The 21,745-nt window shown below is 32.8% G+C and overlaps 1 protein-coding gene across 1 annotated transcript; it reads left to right on the top strand.

Annotated features, from left to right (window-relative positions):
• Nucleotides 1–287: 287 nt before the first annotated feature.
• Nucleotides 288–21,680, top strand: LOC143058517 (uncharacterized). Its single transcript, XM_076232024.1, has 5 exons — nucleotides 288–410; nucleotides 2,572–3,120; nucleotides 8,815–8,916; nucleotides 17,570–17,776; nucleotides 19,764–21,680. The coding sequence occupies exons 2-5, from the start codon at nucleotides 2,622–2,624 to the stop codon at nucleotides 19,943–19,945; spliced, it is 990 nt and encodes a 329-aa protein (XP_076088139.1). The 5' UTR covers nucleotides 288–410; nucleotides 2,572–2,621; the 3' UTR covers nucleotides 19,946–21,680.
• Nucleotides 21,681–21,745: the final 65 nt, after the last annotated feature.

The raw sequence follows: 21,745 nt of genomic DNA, 5'->3' as shown, positions 1-21,745 counted from the left end.
TCCTGCTGTCAACTGGTACAAATCTTGGAGAAAAAAATAATTTAAATTCAACGAAAATGCGAAAATTCAATAATGAACTACATGTAGATTTAAAACGTAGTTCGTTACAAAGTTTGACAAAAAATGTTAATGAACTTTCTTAGCCCATGTAGGTATAAAAATAATTAAGTTGGAGACTAGCCATTGTTTATGTCGTCATAAATAACAACACTAGGTTAGGACGGAGACAGTTTACCTCACTACATTAAATTTGTGATGCGGACAAGGTTCAGTAATGAAATGATTTATACTTTCTCTGACGGGAAGACAACCTAGTCAACGTAAAAATCATATTTTATTATTAATAAAACCATTGTTGGATATAGACAATAGTGATATTTGTCAGGTGTGGAACATATTCTTTTTGTCAGGTATGTAACCTTAATTTTCCTTGAAATTTCAATTTCATCAATGATTTTATTAGGGTTTTTTATCAATATTTACAACTGCCACATGGTTAATTGTCAGATGTGGAACTGTCTATTGTACAGGTACATGTATGAACAAAATTGTAACATTCAAATTTCAATTTCATCAATGAAAATTATTTTATTTTTTTAAACAATATTTACAACTGAAAATTGTGTTATTGTCAGGTAAGGAACTTTCTTTTTCAGGTACATGTAGCCTTATTTTTTTAAATTCCAAATTCATCAATGAGTTCATTTCTATTGTCTTTACCTGATTGTAAAATTGAATATTGAATTATTAATCAATTTAATTTTGGCTAATACGGGACGTTCACTTCCGGTTTTTAATTTTCTTAAAATCATTTAATAAAAGTGTTATGAACTGGGGGTCTCGAGGCCAATACAGCAAACCTTGAATCTATACCAGTGCCAATACAGAAACAGTCAGTTAATAACACTATATTATTAATCAATTTTTGTATTGCAAAATTTCATATTGAAGTACGCTAAATGTTCTTAAATGTGCTAAATTTAAAAAAAACAAGCCAGATCATAAAATGGGTCAGGACATGACATTATGCAACTTTGAATTTAAATTGATATTCAGGTACTGTATAAGAATGTCTAATATGCCACGTCTAAATGAGACAAGGTGTTATAACAGCGACGCAAGAATCCTTGTTTCATATGACTTTTTACGATTTGCCTTCTTATTCATGTGTTTATCACAAACATCAAGGGAGTTAAAAATATCATTTGATCGTTTATAGGCAAAATATGTGATTGCTAAAACGGTATTGATCACAAAAAATGTTTTTTTTTCTTTCCATGAAGTACATTACAAATTCACTTTTATGGATCCTTAAAAGTTTGCCGAAACAGTTATTTCATTCATAATTTCACAGGTTAGAAATTACAGTGGCGGATCCAGAACTTTTCATAAGGGGGGGGGGCACTGACTGACCTAAGAGGGGGCCCGCTCCGGTCATGCTTCAGTGATTCCCTATATAATCAACCAAATTTTTCCCACGAAAGGGGGGCCCGGGCCCCCCAGGCCCCCCCCCCTGGATCCGCCTATGGAAAAGGGCAAATTCTTACTTCTGTTAAATTATAATTGTAGACCCCTGAAGGATCTATTGAAGTAATTATATCACACGAAAGGAGCGTTGCATTACCCCTAGTAACGATTTAGCAATCCGAACACAATCCAAAAACCGGCGTATGATATTTTCTCCGTTCTTCTTTTAAATTTTAAGTAAGGACCCCTGATGGAGCCTTTGAAGGGGTTATTTATTACGAAGAGAGAGTACAATACCCCCTACGTATGAAAATTACGATCTAGCAATCCGAACACCACCAAAATACCGGCGTATGATACTTTGTTCTGCTGAACAATATTTTAAAAGAAGATCGCGTCTTGCTGTTAATCTAAATACACGAGGGTCAAGGATAGGTTAACAGTATTATAGACCACAGAAAATAAAAGAATAGAGAAAAATAGGTCAAAACAATAAGGAAAGAGAAAAATGGGCACTATAAATGTAAAAAGAGTAAAAAAAAACCTCTAAAAATAGGTATATAACAGAAATGGATACCTACTTTCATCCAGACCCTTATATACGCTAAGCCTTGATATATTTGAATTATAATACTCGAATATGTATAGTACAATGGAGTCCCGGATATGACCATACTTTATATATAAACGAGTTGAATTTATAAGCACCATTGAAAGTGAAGCCTTTTCTTTGTTTGTCTGTTCATTGATTTTCGGATTTTTACCTTCCACTTTTATTACACGAAACTGTGCTTAACATATTTGTTTATACTTTCGGTCCCAATTATACAAGTTTCGTTTTATGAATATGAAGCATTTTTGTGAATATCAAGTGCTTCCTGGAATATTTATTAGCATAATTTATGTTTATTTTATTGTTCAATTTCTAGCTGTTTTACCGGAAGGCGCTATAACGAATTGTTTTATTCTTTGTTGTGCATTTCTATTTAATGAATAGACTTACGTAACAATGTAAAACACACGTGTATGTATACATGAATAGGGCTAACATACAAAATTATATACATGTATGTATCATGAGACTTTTTTCTTTCTATTTGATAGATAGTGCAAAAATTACTTGATCAAAGCGTTTGAATAAAGTGAACTGAAAAATGTTTCAAAAAAATCCAAAAGAAAAGTCATCTGACACAGTCGACATGGCATTTGGAAAACCAAGAAGGCGAAGTTCGAGTGTATCCATATACAAACCCGATAAAATGACAAGCCCTGTCGTTCGACAGAGACGAAGAAGTTCCAGCATTAGCGTGCAAGCGAAATTGTCCGCTGAGGGTGCGCCAAGTCCGCTATCAGGTGCATACAAAAGGCGTGGCAGTAATGTATCCTTGTCTGCTGATGGTTTATCAAATCCCATGGGATCGGGGTATCGAAGACGAAGTTCTAGCATGTCACTTCACGACCTAACAAAAAATGTTCATAATATTGAACAACTGCAAATGTTACATGCTGTTTATCAAGATGACACGGATCATGTTTGGGAATTACTCAGTTCTGGTTCTGATCCCAATCTTATCGGAAGTGAAGGGTCGCCATTATTGCATATAGCAGTTGAAAGTGGAAATGAAGAAATGGTTAAAGTTCTGCTCAGTTCTGGTAAGTTAAATACCTTTTTTGACATGGTTTTTGTTTTTAAACGACTATCAATATTCTATGATACCGTTGTGTGTACCTTATGCACTAGCGCTTCGTTAAAAACCCGCCTTAACGTATCGTTATAGGGCAAAGCAGGGTTCATACACGCATTACTAGGCATACAATATGCCGCTGGACGTTAAATAACCAATCATCATATCAATATGTGTGCACTTTTTCGCTACTATTATATATATTTATCAATGAACTGGTAGTGTGCTGGTCTAATGTAAGACAAATCAGTAAATTGAAAACACTCTTAAATACAGTAGCTTTTGCACTTATCTCAAAAAGGTGTTTATACCTTCTTATAATGCGTTTGCATAGCTATGGGTATGTCGGCATATTTTCGGGAAAAGGTATTGATGACTACCAGTAGGCCTAGATCTATCTGTACATATATTGCTATGATCTGTTAGAGAACTCAAAGCATCGAGGGAATGAATTGGGATTTAGATCTCTTATTAGTTAATTTTTTATCTTTGATGTATGTTGTTGGCATGAATGATAAATGTATCTGAATCCCGTCACTTTAATCCATTTCTTGTCCACACCATATATAGACAAGGATTGGTTACTGCAGCTCGTCTCTCTGTGTGTAAACAAGCATATTTTTAAAGTAACAACAAAAAGTTATCACGATTGCCTGTAACCAAAGATGATCGTTGTAAATAAAAACAAAATCCCTTTTATCTAATTAACTCTTACCTTTAAGATGTTTTGTATACCAGTACAGGGACATCTATATTAACTTAGATATACTGTTCCCAGGTACCAGTCACTGCATGAAGTTTAAAATGCTTTATTTATTTGAAATACAACAAATAAATCGCACATATGCTGCTCTCATTTATGTTTCAAATTGGTTCATGGGTTAAGTACACATTATTGTATTTCTCTTTGTAAAGTTAACATGTGACTGTCATGTGACAGAAACACAATTGAACCTAGAGCCAACAGCTAAATCAGTAAACATTTTATTCTGAGGCATATAGTATTGTTAAAGTTGTGGTCTAGTTATATGTTACGCCTCGTTTATGTTGGTTTTTCAAATTTTATTGTAAGAAGAAAAGTCTTAAAGTCAAATGTACTTTTTCGAGTAAACATTGTTATAAAGGGGCCAGCTGAGGTCCTATTCCTGGTGCGTGATTTTTCTCGCCGTGTTGGAGACCCTTTGGTGGTCTTCGGTTGTATTCTGTTCTTTGCTCGGATTATTGTCTCTTGAACAATTCCCCATTTCAATTCTCAGTTTCATTAACTCAATCACACTCTGGTTATCTCACGTAACGGTTCACTCGGGAACTATAGGGGGCATTTTCGGGATTTTTTTAGAGAATATTATCACCCCGAATCAACCAAATAGTACCTTGTACTATTAATTTCATACTCAAATACATCAAACGAATGAAAAACAACTGTCATATTCTTGACTTGGTACATGCATTTTTCTCATGTAGAATATGGTGGACAACCCTGGTTTAACCACTAGCTAAGCCTCTCACTTCTATGACCGTTGATTAAAATGCCATTACATTGACTACCATTAGGGAGCAAAATTGAATTATCTCCATGTATTGAGGACACATTGGCCGAGTTCACTTGAAACTCTAGAGTCTACTTCAGAGTTCCAAGAGTATCACGTGAACGCTCTCGAGTTGCTATTCGGAACAATTCTAAGTAATCCTAAGGTAAGACCCTGACTGAGCATAAAATAAGGAAAAAAGTCTGATTGGTTTGACGTCATTCGAGGGTTTCTCGAGTTTAACCCTGGCTCAGTAAGGGTTGGAACCGGGTTAAGAGGGATTGTTGAAACCCGAGTAAGTAAAGTTAACTCTAGAGTTTCAAGTGAACTCGGCCTTTAGCGTGTTCTGCTCTTTAGTCGCGTTGTTGAACATGTATCTTTGGCACATTCCTAATTCCATTCTTAAAACAAGAATGTGTCCAAAGTACACGGATGCCCCACTCCCACTATCATTTTCCATGTTCAATGGACCGTGAAATTGGATAAAAAATATAATTAGGCATTAAAATTAGAAAGATAATATCATAGGGAACATGTGTACTAAGTTTCAAGTTGATTGGACTTCAACTTCAACAAAAACTACCTTGACCAAAAACTTTAACCTGAAACATGCACTTTCATTTTCTATGTTCAGTGGACCGTAAAATTGGGGTCAAAAGTTTAATTTGGCTTTAAAATTAGAAAGATCATATCATAAGGAACATGTGTACTAAGTTTCAAGTTGATTGGACTTTAACTTCATCAAAAACTACCTTGACCAAAAACTTTAACCTGAAGCGGGACAGACGGACGAACGGACGAACGAACGAACGGACGGTACAGACCAGAAAACATAATGCCCCTCTACTATCGTAGGTGGGGCATAAAAATAGGTAAAAATGTCTCAAAAAAATGGTTAAACAATGTATGATATCGCATAGGCCATGTTATAAAAAAAAATAAGAAGATAAGTACAAATACGACTTATTGTGCAAGGCTGTCTTATTTCATTTAACAATGTTTACAATTCATGTTTTTTTTCTTTGAAATTCGTTCATAGCCTTTAGTTATACACTTTATGAAAGATGTCGTGTGTGTGTTCTTTGGTATACCAAGTAAGATGCAATAAACATTAATGTTTGACTTCTTTTCGCGGGCTAAATAGTATACCTATAACTCAACAGTTGTGATGCATAGATTCTATATTTAGACCTCTATTAATTACGTGCTTTTTTCCAAACTGTGGTAAATATACGTCTGAATTACAAATTACACTTTCAACGGCATTCATATATCTTTTAAGGTTTCTTTTACACGATCATATCTCTTAAACCATTTATATGTGTTTGCAAGTTGGGTGAGGGGGGTGTTCATGTTCCACTTTGAACAGGTGTAAGTTTCGAAGGACATCAAAAACATAATAAGAGAAACTAAAAAAAGAAGAGAAACTAAAAAAACTACATAAAAAGGCCCAAAACACAATATTTTAAAATGATCTGCGATGCTTGAAATTATACGAAACAGTTATATCATAATGCGTTGCCCGTTCTACTATACCTACCTAATGGCTGTATTCATGGGTTAAGACAATGTATATAAACACAGGACTTTATGATCTCCTTGTCCAACTTTCAATTAATAATATAAAATCATATATAACACTTAAGGTCATCTAAAGTCGTTGAACATACGACCGAGAAAGGGTTCAAATATATGTCAGTGCAAGCATACCAATTTCCTCAATAAATGATTGGTCATCTCCTTAGTGGCTCTCTCCGAAAATCTCGCTTTATATTAAAAAGAAGATGTGGTGTGACTGTCAAGGATGCAACTCTTCACAAGAGACCAAATGACACAGAATTAAACAACTATAGGTAACCGTACGGCCTTCCACAATGAGCAAAGCCCATACCGCGAATACAGCAATAAAAGGCTCCGATAAATGTTCAGCGATAAAAGGCTCTGACAAATGTAAAACAATTCAAACGAGAAAACTAACGGTCTAATTTATGTATAACAAAAAAAACGAAAAACAAATATGTAACACAGCAACAAACAACAACCACTAAACTACAGGCTCCTGGCATAGGACAAAGACATCAATACAGAATGTGGCGGGTTTAAACGCGGTAGCGGGATCCTAAACCTCCTTCTAGCCTGGGACAGTAGTATAAGAGTATAACATAGGAACGATCTATAAGAATCTGATTGAAAGGCTTAACTCATCAAATGGATACAAATAGAAATATATGTAACAAAACACAGAGTGGACGTGGCCGGGTACTTGTACATCCCAATAATTTTGTATGACTGTTTGGTACAATGATCATAATCTGGACTGAACAGAAGACCTCACACCTTGTAAACTTTCATATACAGAAAAATAAAAAGATGAATAATGATACAGAAATGGAGACTGTCCCCTCCATCCTAACACAGAAAAAAATAAAAGACAAATTAATGACACAGCAATAACGTCCTTCCACTCCCTTTCCATATCCTATTGAATGAGCTGATCAAATTTTACTTAAGAAATACATGTACATTTTGTAGCGTACCCAATATATATCTACCTAAGCTCCTGAATGTTGTATAATTTTCGGAACAGATATGCACCGGAAATTTACACCTTACAGTAATAAATGTAATTTGAAAACGATTATATATTTAATATTGCCTGTTTATGTATGTATCAATAAACGTCAACGCCTTTATCTTAACTTTATCTTAATGCATATTCGTTTTGGTTTTAACGTTGATTCTTTAATGATTTATTAGTAAATGTAGGCCGTGTTCAAAGGGTTGACTATTAACGTCTCGTGAAGTCGACATAATTATGTTCATTATGAAATTATTATTACTTGTTAATTGAAATACTTTGTCAATCTGCCCAAGTGATGTCATATCTTTAACTAGTTTCTTTGAAGGGATAAATACATTTGAATATGTCCGGCCTTTACAGTACAGAATATATATAGAATTAAAGACAATTATTGAAATTAATTAACTTAAATGATGTCTTAATGGCATTTATTTACTGTTAATTGTCTTTACTTATGTATTCAAACGTATTCTACCGTAGTAATTCGTCTTTAAAACAGTTTATTTCTGATCCAGTTGCCTAGTAAACGAGCAAGGGTCAATGCTCCTAGCATTTGATTCACGCGAGGACCATTTTCAAAATACTACTCAATGTTGCTCAAACAGTATCAAATCTCGGTACACTGACATATAGACGTCTGCATATTCAAATGAAAAAAAAAGATTTTAAATAACGAAGAGTATACATATGCATACAATCATGATATTTGAAAATTAAACATATTAGTTTTTTTTCAAAAATTATTTATCAAATACGTATATAAAATCTGCGATTAACACTTTGTTTAGTACATCAAAAAATGTGATGGTAATAACGGCTGACATGCACAAAACCTCTTAAGTTAAGATTCCCAGTCGTAGTACTAATTTATCGTACATAAAGAACATGCCATTGTAGACAAATCCGTCTGTTCGGAACAAATATTACCTTAAGTAGCTTTATATGTATTTGGACCATTGCTTTTCATCGTCATTCCATTTGTTTAAAACAACCATCTCAGACGATAAGTATAATTCTCGTAGCACGGCTTTGATGTGAGCAGAAGTCACAGTGACACTTAGGACAGTCTGCTCTGGCAAAATATACAACTGTACTTAGTCTCCATATTTCGTTTCAAAGAGGTATTAGATATGTTCCTTATGTCGTAACTACAATTCCGGTCCCTTTCCACGAATATTACCTACCGAATTAGACTATTTACCGGGTTTGTAATAACATGAGCAACACGACGGTTGCCACATGCTTAGCAGAATCTGTTTACCTTCCCGGAGCACATGCGATCACCCCTAGTTGTTGTTGGGGTTCGTGTTGCTTAGTCTTAAGTTTTTTGTGTTGTGTCTTGTGTACTATTGTTTATCTGAAATGTTCTTTTTTAGCCATGGCGTTGTCAGTTTATTTTTTATCTATAAGTTTAAATATCTCTCTGGAATCTTTTGTCACTCTTTTGGATCAACTTGTGCTTTTTAATATTCTTAAATTGACTTGTCAGTACTATGAATATATGAAATATGCTCAATTGTATGTTTTTATTAGTTATTTGTCTGTTTTCCAGAGAAATGTAAAGTTGATATTGAGGATGTGTTTGGTCAAACACCGATGATGAAAGCCACAATATTTGATGACGTCACTATCATGAAGATTCTACACAAAGCAGGTAGGGAAAATTATTTTCTGATGCAATGTACAATGTATATGTCAGATAAAACCAAGCCCAGGTCTGGTAGGTTTCTCTAGTCACTCGGAGTCAATTCCTCGACCGCTTTAAACTGGTCGATATTAGATAGCAGAAAGTGCCAAAAGCGGCGTTCAACACCGACAATCAATAGTCATCAACCTATAATTTTTCAGTTGGTGTTGTTGGTTCAGGTCTGTCATATATTGTTTCGTAAATTAATGTTACAAATTAAGCTGTTTGATTTATTTTTATTTTCGTAAATTCCTGTTGAAAATTAAGCTGTCAGATTTTCAGTATTTCTTTTCGTAAATTCCTGTTGAAAAGAAGCCGTTACATGTATATTGTTTTCGTACATTGCTGTTGAAATTAAGCTGATAGATTTTATTTTTTCTTAAATCGCTGTTGAAAATTAAGCCATCAGATTTGAATCGTTTCATATTCTTCGTGTTGTGGGATCTTTTATTTCAGACTATGTGGTCTCAGGTTTTGTCATTGTTGAAAACCGGACAGTTCAAAATATTTTCTTATATATATATCCTCACATTTAAACTCCGGTGGATAATTGACAATCTTACCAATATAAATTATCCTTATTTTCATATCAAGGTCAGGAAAATTAAAAATCCAAATTATAATACAAATTTTGGAGTCCTGATAAAATAAAACCGGACCAAAGTTATAGCCTTAGAGTTTACATTGATAACCTACGTGTAAAATTGATAAAAAAAAGTATTCCCAGTTATCTTGTAAGTGAAAAAGTGACCTCAGTTGACGTTATTCATTGCTTCAAGTTGACATATGTTGTATTTTTATGTTATTAATTGGTTTTGATATGACTTTTATTTTGCATTTTACGATCTTTTGACATATGTAACGTTTTTTATTGTTACACCTTACAACTGGTTAAAAGTATAAAAAGAAGATGTGGTATGATTGCCAATGAGACAACTACCACAAAAGACCAAAATGACACAGGCATTAACAACTATAGGTCACCGTACGGCATTCAACAATGAGCAAAGCCCTTACCGCATAGTCAGCTATGAAAGGCCCCGATAAGACAATGTAAAACAATTCAAACGAGAAAACTAACGGCCTTGCTTTACACACATCATTGAAAGATCAATCAGTACTAAAACAGGCTATTGCTCTTATAATAAGGAGTGGACAGGGAGTCCATGATAACCTTTTCCATCCCCATACACCCAGATGCTGAAAATCTCAAATTTCACATTTTTTAGCTATGCAATTTATAAAAACTTGAAAGTATACATTTAAAAAAATCTAAAATACGTGAAAATGGTTGGGTAACAATTCCCCTATCAATCAAATATTGAAGTGAAACGCCAACCCCCATCCCCCACCCTGAACCATCCACCACCACCTAATGAGGTCTGAGACAATTTCATAGTTCTAAGTTCTATATCTTATTCTAGTCAGTTAAAACTTTAGGGTATATTTAACCTATTAAGGCAACATATAGGATGAGGAATCGATATTATCGACATAAAGTAACTTCAAGATTAAGTGGACATCGAATGGAACAAATAGATCCGCATAATATTGCGAAGGAAAACTGTTCATTCTTTAGAAGTTTTATTTTGTACTGCTGATATTAATCAAACTTATATGCAGAATATAATATATGCAAATCGAGTGCATTATGTATTCTTGTACAACTTATCAACAAAGGTATTTCAATAAAAAAAAATATATGCATGTCTTAAATTGTTGTCTTATGCTATGCAAATTATACAACGTAAATTAAATCATATATACATGAACTGTCCATATCTAATAAGTCGGTATAATATTTAAAGATAATAAGTCATAATTGTTCGCTTTTCAATCTTCAGTAAGCTTCTAGTTAATTTTTCTACAAAATTGTTTAATGAAGCTTAAGGGGTACGGAACCTAAGGGAGTTAACTCTTAAAAATCATGGAGCGTTCAATCACATACTATTAGTAAGCAGAAATCAAGCCTTAAAGTTTCATCGATCAAAAGAAGTGTTTGTCAAAGTGCAATATATCCAACCAAATCATTCCGGTTAATTGTGTGATCCAAATTTCTAGGAATTTTCATATTTTTGTAATCCGGTCAAATTTGATATTTTGTCAAAACTTTATGAAAATTAAACTAAATCTATGTTAGTCAAAGTATCGAGGAGTTTTCGATATTATTCCCAGAATAATGTTTAAAAAAAAACATTTTGAGATGGTCAGTCAGTCTATAGTCGTACTAAGAGTATTACTAACAGTATTACGTATGTGGTTTAGACTTTGAAAAAAAATCAAATGTGTTTCTAAATTTGAATGTTTGAAGGAGTATCACGTTACTAGAGCTATTACAGCCGATTGCATTGCATGTGTAGGTAAAGATAATATATTACTGAACTTGCTTGCTAGCTGAACTGTGAAGTCATTATTATATAAGGTATACTACCATCCTTTCGAAGTAGCCTAGTCCTACAGACAGATAGATTGGTTGTATGTGGGACTAGCATACTCTTAAAGGAGGGTAGTTTACCTAACCTAATAAGGAATACACGGTTTAGTTAACAATCAAGCTTACAAAAGATATTATTGCCATCATGTTGCTGTTGTTTAACCCAGAAATATTGACCATGACCTTGATGTCCTGCAGCTGATTGTTTTGTCCATATGATTTACCGATTAAGAACAAGGACATATGTGACGGTCACGTTTATTAAGAAAACAAGTCATTGAAATGGAAAAAAAAGATATAAATGTTGACGGGTCACCGTGAGAAATATGTTCTGTCAATTTATTGCAATCATTTTGATACATATTCGTATCAGGATACAGCATGACATTGTTTTTTTTTTGTTTTTTTGTTTTTTTTTTTGCATACTTGCAAACTTGATTTTATTTTTACGACAGCAATCTAAAAGGAATTTTATTTGGCCGTAAAATAAAAATGCAAATATATCAGTTCCTACGTGTAACCAGCAACTATTTGCCGATTTTTTTTTTTTTTTTTTTTTTTTTATCAACACACGTTTAGAAGTCTCAAAGTTATTTATTACAAATTAAGACGTGTTACGCAGTAAGGTAACAATGAAGGGAACATATTGTATAGTTTGGTAGATACATTATAGTTGTCCTTTAATTTTGTCTTCTAAGGCAAAATTTACCGAAAGGCCGCACTTTATTTTATCTAGCCCACGCTGCAGACGGAGGGATAACGTTTAACCCAAGTCTGTCTCAATGTCCGTCCGTCCGTCCATACATCCAAAAATTGGTTTCCGTTCTCTAACTTTAGTTTGACTCAACCAACTGTTATGAAACTTTAACACAAAGCTTCTTGTCCTAAAACACATAACATATGTATTCGCGCCACATATTAGACATATAATATAGGTATTCGCAAAGAAACTTGTCGAAACTGTAAGTTGACCTCTGTCTCTCTTTGGATGATATGTTGTCTCAATGACGAATATTACACGTCACATTTTTGTTTATTTCCTGTATCATTTAATGAATAGAATATTTTTCATAAAAACAATTAATTGTGGTTTTAATAATGCAAATCCAATGTTCATGTACTTAACCGAATTTATTAATTTAAAAGCGTTCATAACACGCAACCAGAGTGGAAAACCACTATCAATTAATGTTAATCGTGTTAATTTGTTATTCTAATGAACTTGTAAAACAATAGATTCATAGTATTACCTCAGAAAGGGAACGGCTAGTTTGTATATACGCAATGCATCTTAGTACACTTTAATAATGATAACAGGTCAGTCAAAGAAAGTGATAAAAAGTACACGTAACAGATATTTCAATGTTTTTATTAACATTAAATTTATCTCATAAAGTAATTTAAAAGACACGTAACAGATTTTTAAATGGTAATATTAACATTCTCGCATTTAATTAGTAAAGTAAACAAACACAAAACAAAACAAGAAAGAGTTGGGAAAAAAATTCTTGATATTTCTAATTAAATTTTTAATATTGGCGAATGGTCAATGAATTAGGCCTTCAAAATTAGCGACATAGCTTATTTAATGCATGTAATCACCGTTGCTTGCCCAACTTGCCTAACGACACAATTAGAAAAGAGACAAACGGAAAAACAACAGTATGCAAGACAGAATGACTGACCATCTCAACCCACACCACTGAATACAGTACTGGTTCTCCGGAATTGTAACAAACCCAGTTCCACAAGCGGCACCTGTCGTGTTCCTCGTGTAAATACACTGGGTTATCAAGAGAATTGATTTTAATTTGCTCATTGTAAAAGGCATGCCCGGTAGTTGTCACACCCTTGTACTCTGGTCCAAAGAGTATACATTGTTGTTGTATTATTGGGTATCATACCACATATATTTATGGCTATTTTGATAATTCAATCGCTATAGTGTCAATCAGAAACACCTTTGTGCAATGATACATTAAAAATGAATAACCGATGTGTTTTATAAATATACAGTTTACTGATAGAAATTAAACCGGTTTTGCACTGAAGCTTAATATATAGTCAAGCTTAAAACAACTTTTAAATAGTGATTTTTTTAGCAGTCATTTTATTATGCGCGTTCGTTTTATTTTGGGCTTTATATTAAAGTATCAACGTGTTTATTTTGAAAATATTTGAAGCTGTTCATTTTATTTCTGAATAGAGAATTAAATGCAAGTCAAACATATTTATAGTTTATAATTCAAAAGTTGTGTACACAAAACATGTTTCAAATGGACAGTGTGAACGAGGAGAGTTACGAGAGTTCACACGCGGCATATTTCACATGGTCAGTGTGAACGAAGCCTTCAACATAAACACGTGACATTGTACAGGCACACGTGAGTTGTACAGGTGAACAAATGTGTAAGTGATTCACATCAACATTCAAGGAAATATGTTTAACAATGTCAAACATAAGCTAACAAGGATGTATGATTTCTTGACACATAGGGTCAGGACGCCAGGTGAAATAAATGTTTTTTTCTATATTACATTCCCATGAAAAATCGGTTAAATACGGAAAACCAAAGAAAATTTTAGTAAAATATTTGTTAAGGCTAACTAGACATGTAAACACTATAACAAAAACACTGAGTTTTCCCCTGTAAAACCTAGTCATTCAATGTTTTATTCTATTTCAAGGATGTTTCATTTTGATTGAGGGCAATGCGTTCTTATTGTTAGAAAACAGAAATATAAATATGGATTATTAATTGATGTAGGTTGGACAAGGAGATCACTAAAGTCATGTATTTATATACATTTCTATAACTCAGCAATACAGCTTATAGGTTAACATAATACTTTTGTTTATATAAAACATATGTCCCCTTGTAATATATTTATTTTTCGATGACCGAAGGAGAGTTCAACTATATTAGTATAAGCATTCTAGATATTACTAAACATGGTGGTTCCTTTATTCTTTCTTTAAGTTTTTCCTAAAAATTCTCTCGATGCCCATCGATAAACGCTACAAATGTTTTAAAAATAATATCTATATACATATGTTAAAAAAAAAAAAATGAGACCATCTTCAAATTTTGCATTTTACTGTCAAACACAACAAATCTTCAATACGAGTCACAGGACACCGTCGAATAGTTCGATAGACAGACTTGCAAAAAAAGTAAAAATAACATAAATACCAAACTCCGAGAAATCTCAAAACTGAAAGTCCGTAATCAAATGGCCAAATCAAAAGCTCAAACACATCAAACGAATGGACAACAACTGTTATATTCCTGAATTGGTCGAGGCATTTTCGTATGTAGACAATGGTGGATTAGACCTGGTTTTGTAGCTAGACAGTGTAGCTTTATATCATGATTGATTAGATTTATATAGACACTTTGAAATGATATGATTTGTCTTCATATCCCTTCATAATTTCGTGCAAAATGACTTTCTAGATAACGGTTATTTTGATTGTTATAATGCTTTAGTATCAGCTTTAGATAACAGCTATAGAAGGATGCTTTCTATAAGTCTCTGTCGTCAGTTTCCTCATAGGGTTTTCAATAACAAATTTATAAAGTTTAAGCTGATAAAAATATTGCTGTGGTCTTGTCGACTATGTATGTAAACGAAAATAGTATCAAGTGGATGTTATCAAACAATTGTTCATTTATAAAGAAATCACATTCAAATTCTTTAATGAATGCCTTCTTTTTGTGTTCATTTTTGTTTATTTAGCTAGTGTTTTATGTCTTATGGAATGCATGTTCCATTGCAACTAAAAGTACATTTGTTGCGTCAAATCGATGTGTAGCGAAAAGAATTTAAACAAAAACTGAGAGAAAAAGCACCACAATAAAGTGGATCAAACTTTTAGAAAGCTTACATTAATGTCTTTGAACCCTTTTTCGGACGTATGCACAAATCTGATGACATTAGATGACATTAGTGATATATATATACATATGGATTATTAATTGATGTAGGTTGGACAAGGAGATCACATAAAGTCACGTGTTTATATACATTTTTATACACCAAGTCTTTATAATATGTATGGTTAAAATCCGTGCTGAATAGATCTAAAGCGGAATCGTTCCTTTTTGCTATATTTCCGATTGAATTTTGCTTGTATTTGTCAAAGGTTATACAATAAAATACATAAGACCAAGGGAACATTTGCAATCGAGAGTTTAAGTAAATGGCCTTACAAGTGTAGCATAACCAGAGGCGGATGTAGGGGGGCCGGGGGCCCGGACCCCCCTTTTTGGGAAAAAATTTGGTTGCTAATATAGGGAATCACTGAAGCGTGACTGGAGCGGGCCCCCTCTTAGGTCAGTCAGTGGGCCCCCACTTATGAAAATTTCTGGATCCGCCACTGATAACATTTTTTTGAATTGTTCATCTAACTGATACCCATTTCAAAATTAAAAGTTGTACGGGATCAGTTTATACCAGTTGTGAAGTTTGGAAGACGCTGTATTGTCTAAAGATTGCGCTATATTGTCTAAAGATTGCAGGTGACTTGAGCGACCGAACGTGATCTTTGCTATGTATTTGTCATTTTTAGTACACGATTGTATACATTTGTTATTGTTGACAGTTTAGTGTCAATCCGTATTAGATAGACAAATTTATACGGTTTAATGAACGAAACATAGACAGCTTTTTCTCTCTTTTTTGTTACATAGATGATATACTAGTATACAATTAAACTAGACTTCCTTAGAATTTTGAAACCCCTAGAAAACATTGATACAAATATCATTATCGGTATATTCGAAATTCGAAATTCTTTCAGACGATGATGATATGTAACATAATGCAAACGATTACATGTATGTTGCAAGATTTCGAAGCATGTGAAAACTTGCATGTGTTGATTCGACATGGTCATATAATTAAGCAAAGACGACAATAAAATTGAGAATGGAAATGGGAATATGCCAAAGAGACAACAACCCGACAATAACGCAGACAACAGCAGGATGTCACCAACAGGTCTTCAATGCAACGAGACATTTTCGCGCCCGGAGGCGTCCTTTAGCTGGCCCCTAAACAAATATATACTAGTTCAGTGATAAACATGATTAAAAACAATCAATATGCAATACTATGCAATGTTGTTCTAAGTGATACCCGTTTGTTTAAATAAAAAGAGTTCAACTTGATTATAGATATGAATTAATAAGGGTGTATTTCTAGTTAAAACCAGTTAAGCAGTTTGTAAGAAGCTGTAATGTCAAATGACCTCAGGTGACTCGACCTAGCATGAATTTGTATTTTGTCCAGATTTGTCATTTATGTGTAATCATTTACAGCTTTAGTGTCATACTGTACAAGATAGAGACATGTATAATCTTGGTTCCTATTGTTGGTGATATGATTTTTTTTTATTGCTATATTAAAATCGTAAAATATTTTGCGACAATAGACAAATTTCATCACGCTTTAGGATAAATAGAACTCAAACCTCAACTTCAAAATGTCATTTTACGTTTTTAGAAAAATCATGTTAGATATAAAGACATTAATTTAAGTTTGTTGGAAATGAAAAATGGGGGAGAGAATAAGATTATTATACACGATTTATATATTTTTGATATACAGAACGATAAACGTATCAAAGCGGTTCATTTATATTAAAAGTAAATTTTTCAAAATATATAAGGCGAACATGCAAAATTGTTTTTTGTCACTTTGATCACTTCTAGCTCTTTTGCAAATATGTACTTTAATACTGCAAACAACATTGTGATTTTATCATGGAGAGATGCATTTTGTATTGCTGATTTAATAATGTAAAAAATGAATATACATATTAAGATAAAAGTCTATCATTCATGTTTTACGTTTTATAACACCAAGAGATCGACGTTCTTTAATACATTTTTATCTTTTCTTGCATAAAAGGGAAGCGAACACACAAAATAAATAATCAAATGAAGTCGAAAATAAATTGACAATGCTTCAGGCAAAGCGTATTTCGGGTTAAAAAAAACTAATTTCACTTAAAGGTAAATTGAAAAGTTCGATGTATTGATTATGGTTCACACACTTTATATTCAATAGTTCATTACACGCCTCCTCATCCTCTACTTGGTCATCATCATCATCATGTCTAGTTAATTAACTAATCTGATACTATTTTCCTGATTTTAAGATTTTATGTTGGAATTGTAGGAGCCAATTTAGACAGTGTAGATAAAACAGGAAGAACTGCTTTACTGTCGTGCTTAATAGACGGGAAGTCTCAGGCTGCAAGATACTTAATAAAACACGGATGTGACGTCAATATTGTAGATGATTTTGGCCAAAGTGCACTTTACCAGACGATAAACAACAAACAACCTAACTGTGTGAAAACTGTGCAGCGATTAATGAAAGCAGGTAAGGCATTATCTTATGTCTGACATACATGCTGCATCAAGCATTCGTAAGTTCAGAAATACTGTCAGAAAAGCTGATGTATTTTTTGTACTTTTTTTTGTCTTTTCAAACTGATGTACAGTGAAAGATGACGAGAATCTGTGCACTCTTCGCAATTGGCCGTTTCAGAATCTAAAGATCCATGAGTAATTTCTTTGTGCGTACTGCGAAATTAAAATTCGTCAATTTATTGATTGCATTTCCATTGTTTTTTACATCTTTAACCAATCACGACATTTTGGAGTACACTTTTGAAAATATTACCAATAATACAAAAGATTCTGAAACGGTGAATTGATAAGTATAGATTATCGGGTTTTCTACACATTGATATCGTAAAATATCAGCCGCGAGCCACAATGTGAACCTTTTTTGGCGAGTGAGTGTCGATCGGCTGATATTTTACGATATCTTTACGAAGAAAACCCGATTATCTTTTTATCGTTCTATAACTGGTCGTTTCTTTCTCCCTAAGACAGTTTTACGCTTGACAAAAGCAAGCTTGATAACGTCTCCTCTCGCATTGTGACGTCGCTGATAACTTCTCCTCTCACATTGTGACGTCGCTGATAATGCCTAGTCTCGTTTTGAAGTCTTGATACGAGAATTACGGAGCAACAGAGCAGGGTGATATAGGCGGGAAGGACGATAATTACGTTTTTAAATTCGAAACGTTCCGATTTTTTCTATGATAGATTTTTTATTGTCCAATGTCTAATTGTTTATGTAAAGAATAATTAATTGTAAGGAAATGCCTGCCAGTGGACCAAGTCTAGAATATGACAGTTGTTATCTATTTGTTTCATGTGTTTGGGGTTTTGATTTTACCTTTTGATTAGGAACTTTCCTTTTTTAAATTTACCTCGGAGTTCAGTACTTTTGTGATTTTACTTTTTGTTGGTGACGACCACAATGTTATTTTGATTGTTATTTCTTCAATGTATCGATCGCATTGGATTTTTTCCCTCTTACATCATCGAATACTAACACTTGTTATTAAGTTGGTCTGTTATCAAGTACGATGTCTTAATAAAATCATATTGCATCTTGGATGTCTTCAGCAAAACTATTTCCTCGCGAGGTATATTTAGAAGAAGTTATCCTTAACATTTGTTTTAACACTTCAATATGCATTTGCCTGTATACGAAATCAAAAATATAAACTCAATTAATTGTCCCCTCAAATGCATATCAACATTATTTTATTATATATTTAATAATGATATCCACAATATAAAACACAATTTGTGTACCTTGTATTTATCTTTTATTACAAAAACACAAAATTTTATATAGTTGAACTGCAGTATGTGACAGGATACATATTGGCATTTCCGATAAATTAAATTGTCAATAATTTTTCAAGTTAAGGTACTTTGACCTATAATGGCTTACTTTTAGAAATTGTGACTTGGATGTAGAGTTGTCGCATTGGCATCCAAACCACAAATGATATCTAGCCATATTCAGTGAGGGCTCTTAAATGCTAGCATCGCCAATTAAAAGTAAACAAAACAAAATTTCTTTTAAAGCTCATCTACAGAAATCCACCATAATTTACGCGTTTTTCTTCTTTTTATATCAAGATAAAGGCGACGATAATGTCTGTGTTGCATGTAACTTTTGCCAGACAATGAGTCAGCATTTTGGTTTTGAATGAAAATTAATTATATGGTCACTTTTATGAATTAACTGTTTGGAAAGTTTTCTTATATCAGGTTTAGATTACATTAGCCGTACTTGGCACAACTTTTTAGAATTTTGGATCCTCAGTGGTCTTCAACTTTATACTTGCTTGGCTTACTAACTTTTTTATCTGAGCGCCACTATGAGTCGTATGAAGACAAAACGCGTTATTGGCATATCAAATTATAATCCTTGTGCCTTTGATTACTAGTATTAGTAGATTCGTCCTCTAATATAAACAACTTTTTTTAATTTTTTTTAGGATATAAACTTGACAAAGACAAGAAATGGATGGAGGAAGACGGCTTTGATGTTAGAATTATTCACACGAGAGGATTATGTAGAAAACTTTTGGGGAAATTTAGAAGTAGAATGAACAAAATTAAATCGGACAGGTCTGCATCTTCTGGGGTTCGTCGACGTATTCTGACAATATATGATTGACATTTTTGTGTAATTTTATGGTTTATTTGACCGACATGTTTGTGTTATTTTATGCATGTTTATGATTTAATGGACATATCTTTTGAATATTAATGATATTTGTTTTGTATTTTTATACTGTATCTTCCTAACTTGTTAAGAGATCTAAGCTCTACTTCTAAGTTTTTATAATTTTGCTTTTCTCTACTAAACATCAGCTTATTTTCATCATTAGTATTATTTTAGAGCAACACGGACTTTTCACTCTTTTTCGCGGTATAAAACTTAGTTAGTAATTTTGATAATAGAATTTTTAAACTAGGTTGAATCAAATTATCACGAAGTAAGTCAAAGGCAGTCAAGTGAAATGCACTTTTTTGCACTTTTATTCGCCATTACTTTGAGCAAACAAGTCCTGCCAAAATTTAGACTTAACTTAGACTTTGATCAATATAGACGAGAAAAGTGGACAATTAAAAATAATCCGTGTTTAAACTTTGAATATAAGAACCGCTTTTTGTCTTTAATGAAGTTACCTTTTCGTAAATATAACACTTTGAATAATTATACGAACTGCTTTTAATTTTTGGTGAAGCGTAACAACAATAATGTTAAGCTCCACCAATAAATATATTTGAATGCTGTGATAGTTTATTATCATACATGATTTTACTAGAATGCTGTCATGGACGAATTTGAAGTTACATTTTAGTCATTATATATTTGTATTTGTTGACTGATTGTATTTTTCTACAGAATCAAAATTGATAATCTAGATACATATCACATTTTTACAATTTAAAAAGTTTGTTACAAGAATTCTTTATGTCTGAACTACACATACATGTAGACACCGTCATGTTGTTCACTCTCAAAATATTATATCACATTGCTCTTTCGTTTCGTATTATTTAAACTACAGTTGATGTTAATGTGTTTTTTAAAGAGAAATAAAATTGATTTCGCTGACGCCAATAGAGCTGTTTTGCTAAAAACAAAATAACGCTTTTGAAGTATATTCGAATTTACCCTGTCACTATAACATGCATAACTTTTATTTGATAACTCTACCTGAATGCTAGACACTGTCATTTTGTTCACTCTTATAATGATATAGCACATTGCTCTTTCGTTTCATATCACATATGCTATAGTTGATGGTAATGTTTTTTAAGAGAAATATAATTGATTTCGATGACGACAATACATCTGACTATTTTGTTGAAGAATAAGGCTATTGAAGTATGTTCGAATTTACACTGTCACCATAACTCTATCTGAATCATGCATTCTAAAACTATACATGCAGCTCCGTGCTAACAATTGAGCTGTCTCGGAAAAAAAATCGACCTTATACAAGTGCACGTATAGAATTTTATGATTTTGATTGATTTAAAAGTATTAAAATACGAAATAAAACCTAATTTGGATCTGTTTGTTAGGGTGTAACTTTTTCATATACATGTAGTAACAAAATTTGCGCAAAGATTTTTGCAATAATAATATCGAATAATAACATTAGTATCGGAAAATGTAACTACAGTCGTCTATATAGTGCTATATTTATTGACTTTACTTTTGATCATATCACGTGACTGTATATTCAAAAGCAAATACACATTTTGATGTTATTACCTCATTGATTGTGTTATCACCCCGTTTTATATGTTATCACTTATTTGGGTATTTTTATGTTATTAGGTTTGTATTTAAGTTATCACGTAATTGAATATCTTGACTGTATCACGTGATCACACTATTGTGTTTAATTTTAATTGTATATTTTGTAATAAAATGTAATCATTTAAAAAAGTATTTGTT

This window comes from Mytilus galloprovincialis, chromosome 14 (assembly GCF_965363235.1).
Source record: "Mytilus galloprovincialis chromosome 14, xbMytGall1.hap1.1, whole genome shotgun sequence".
NCBI lineage: Eukaryota > Metazoa > Mollusca > Bivalvia > Mytilida > Mytilidae > Mytilus > Mytilus galloprovincialis.
The sequence above is the reverse complement of the archived record's forward strand: the minus strand, read 5'-3'. Positions and strand labels throughout refer to the sequence as shown.

Excerpts from the sequence above, each read along its gene's own strand:
- LOC143058517 (XM_076232024.1), top strand. The coding sequence starts at position 2,622 with ATGTTTCAAAAAAATCCAAAAGAAAAGTCATCTGACACAGTCGACATG. Across the intron at positions 3,121-8,814 it reads TAAAGTTCTGCTCAGTTCTG|AGAAATGTAAAGTTGATATT; the intron begins GTAAGTTAAATA and ends TCTGTTTTCCAG. Across the intron at positions 8,917-17,569 it reads GAAGATTCTACACAAAGCAG|GAGCCAATTTAGACAGTGTA; the intron begins GTAGGGAAAATT and ends TTGGAATTGTAG.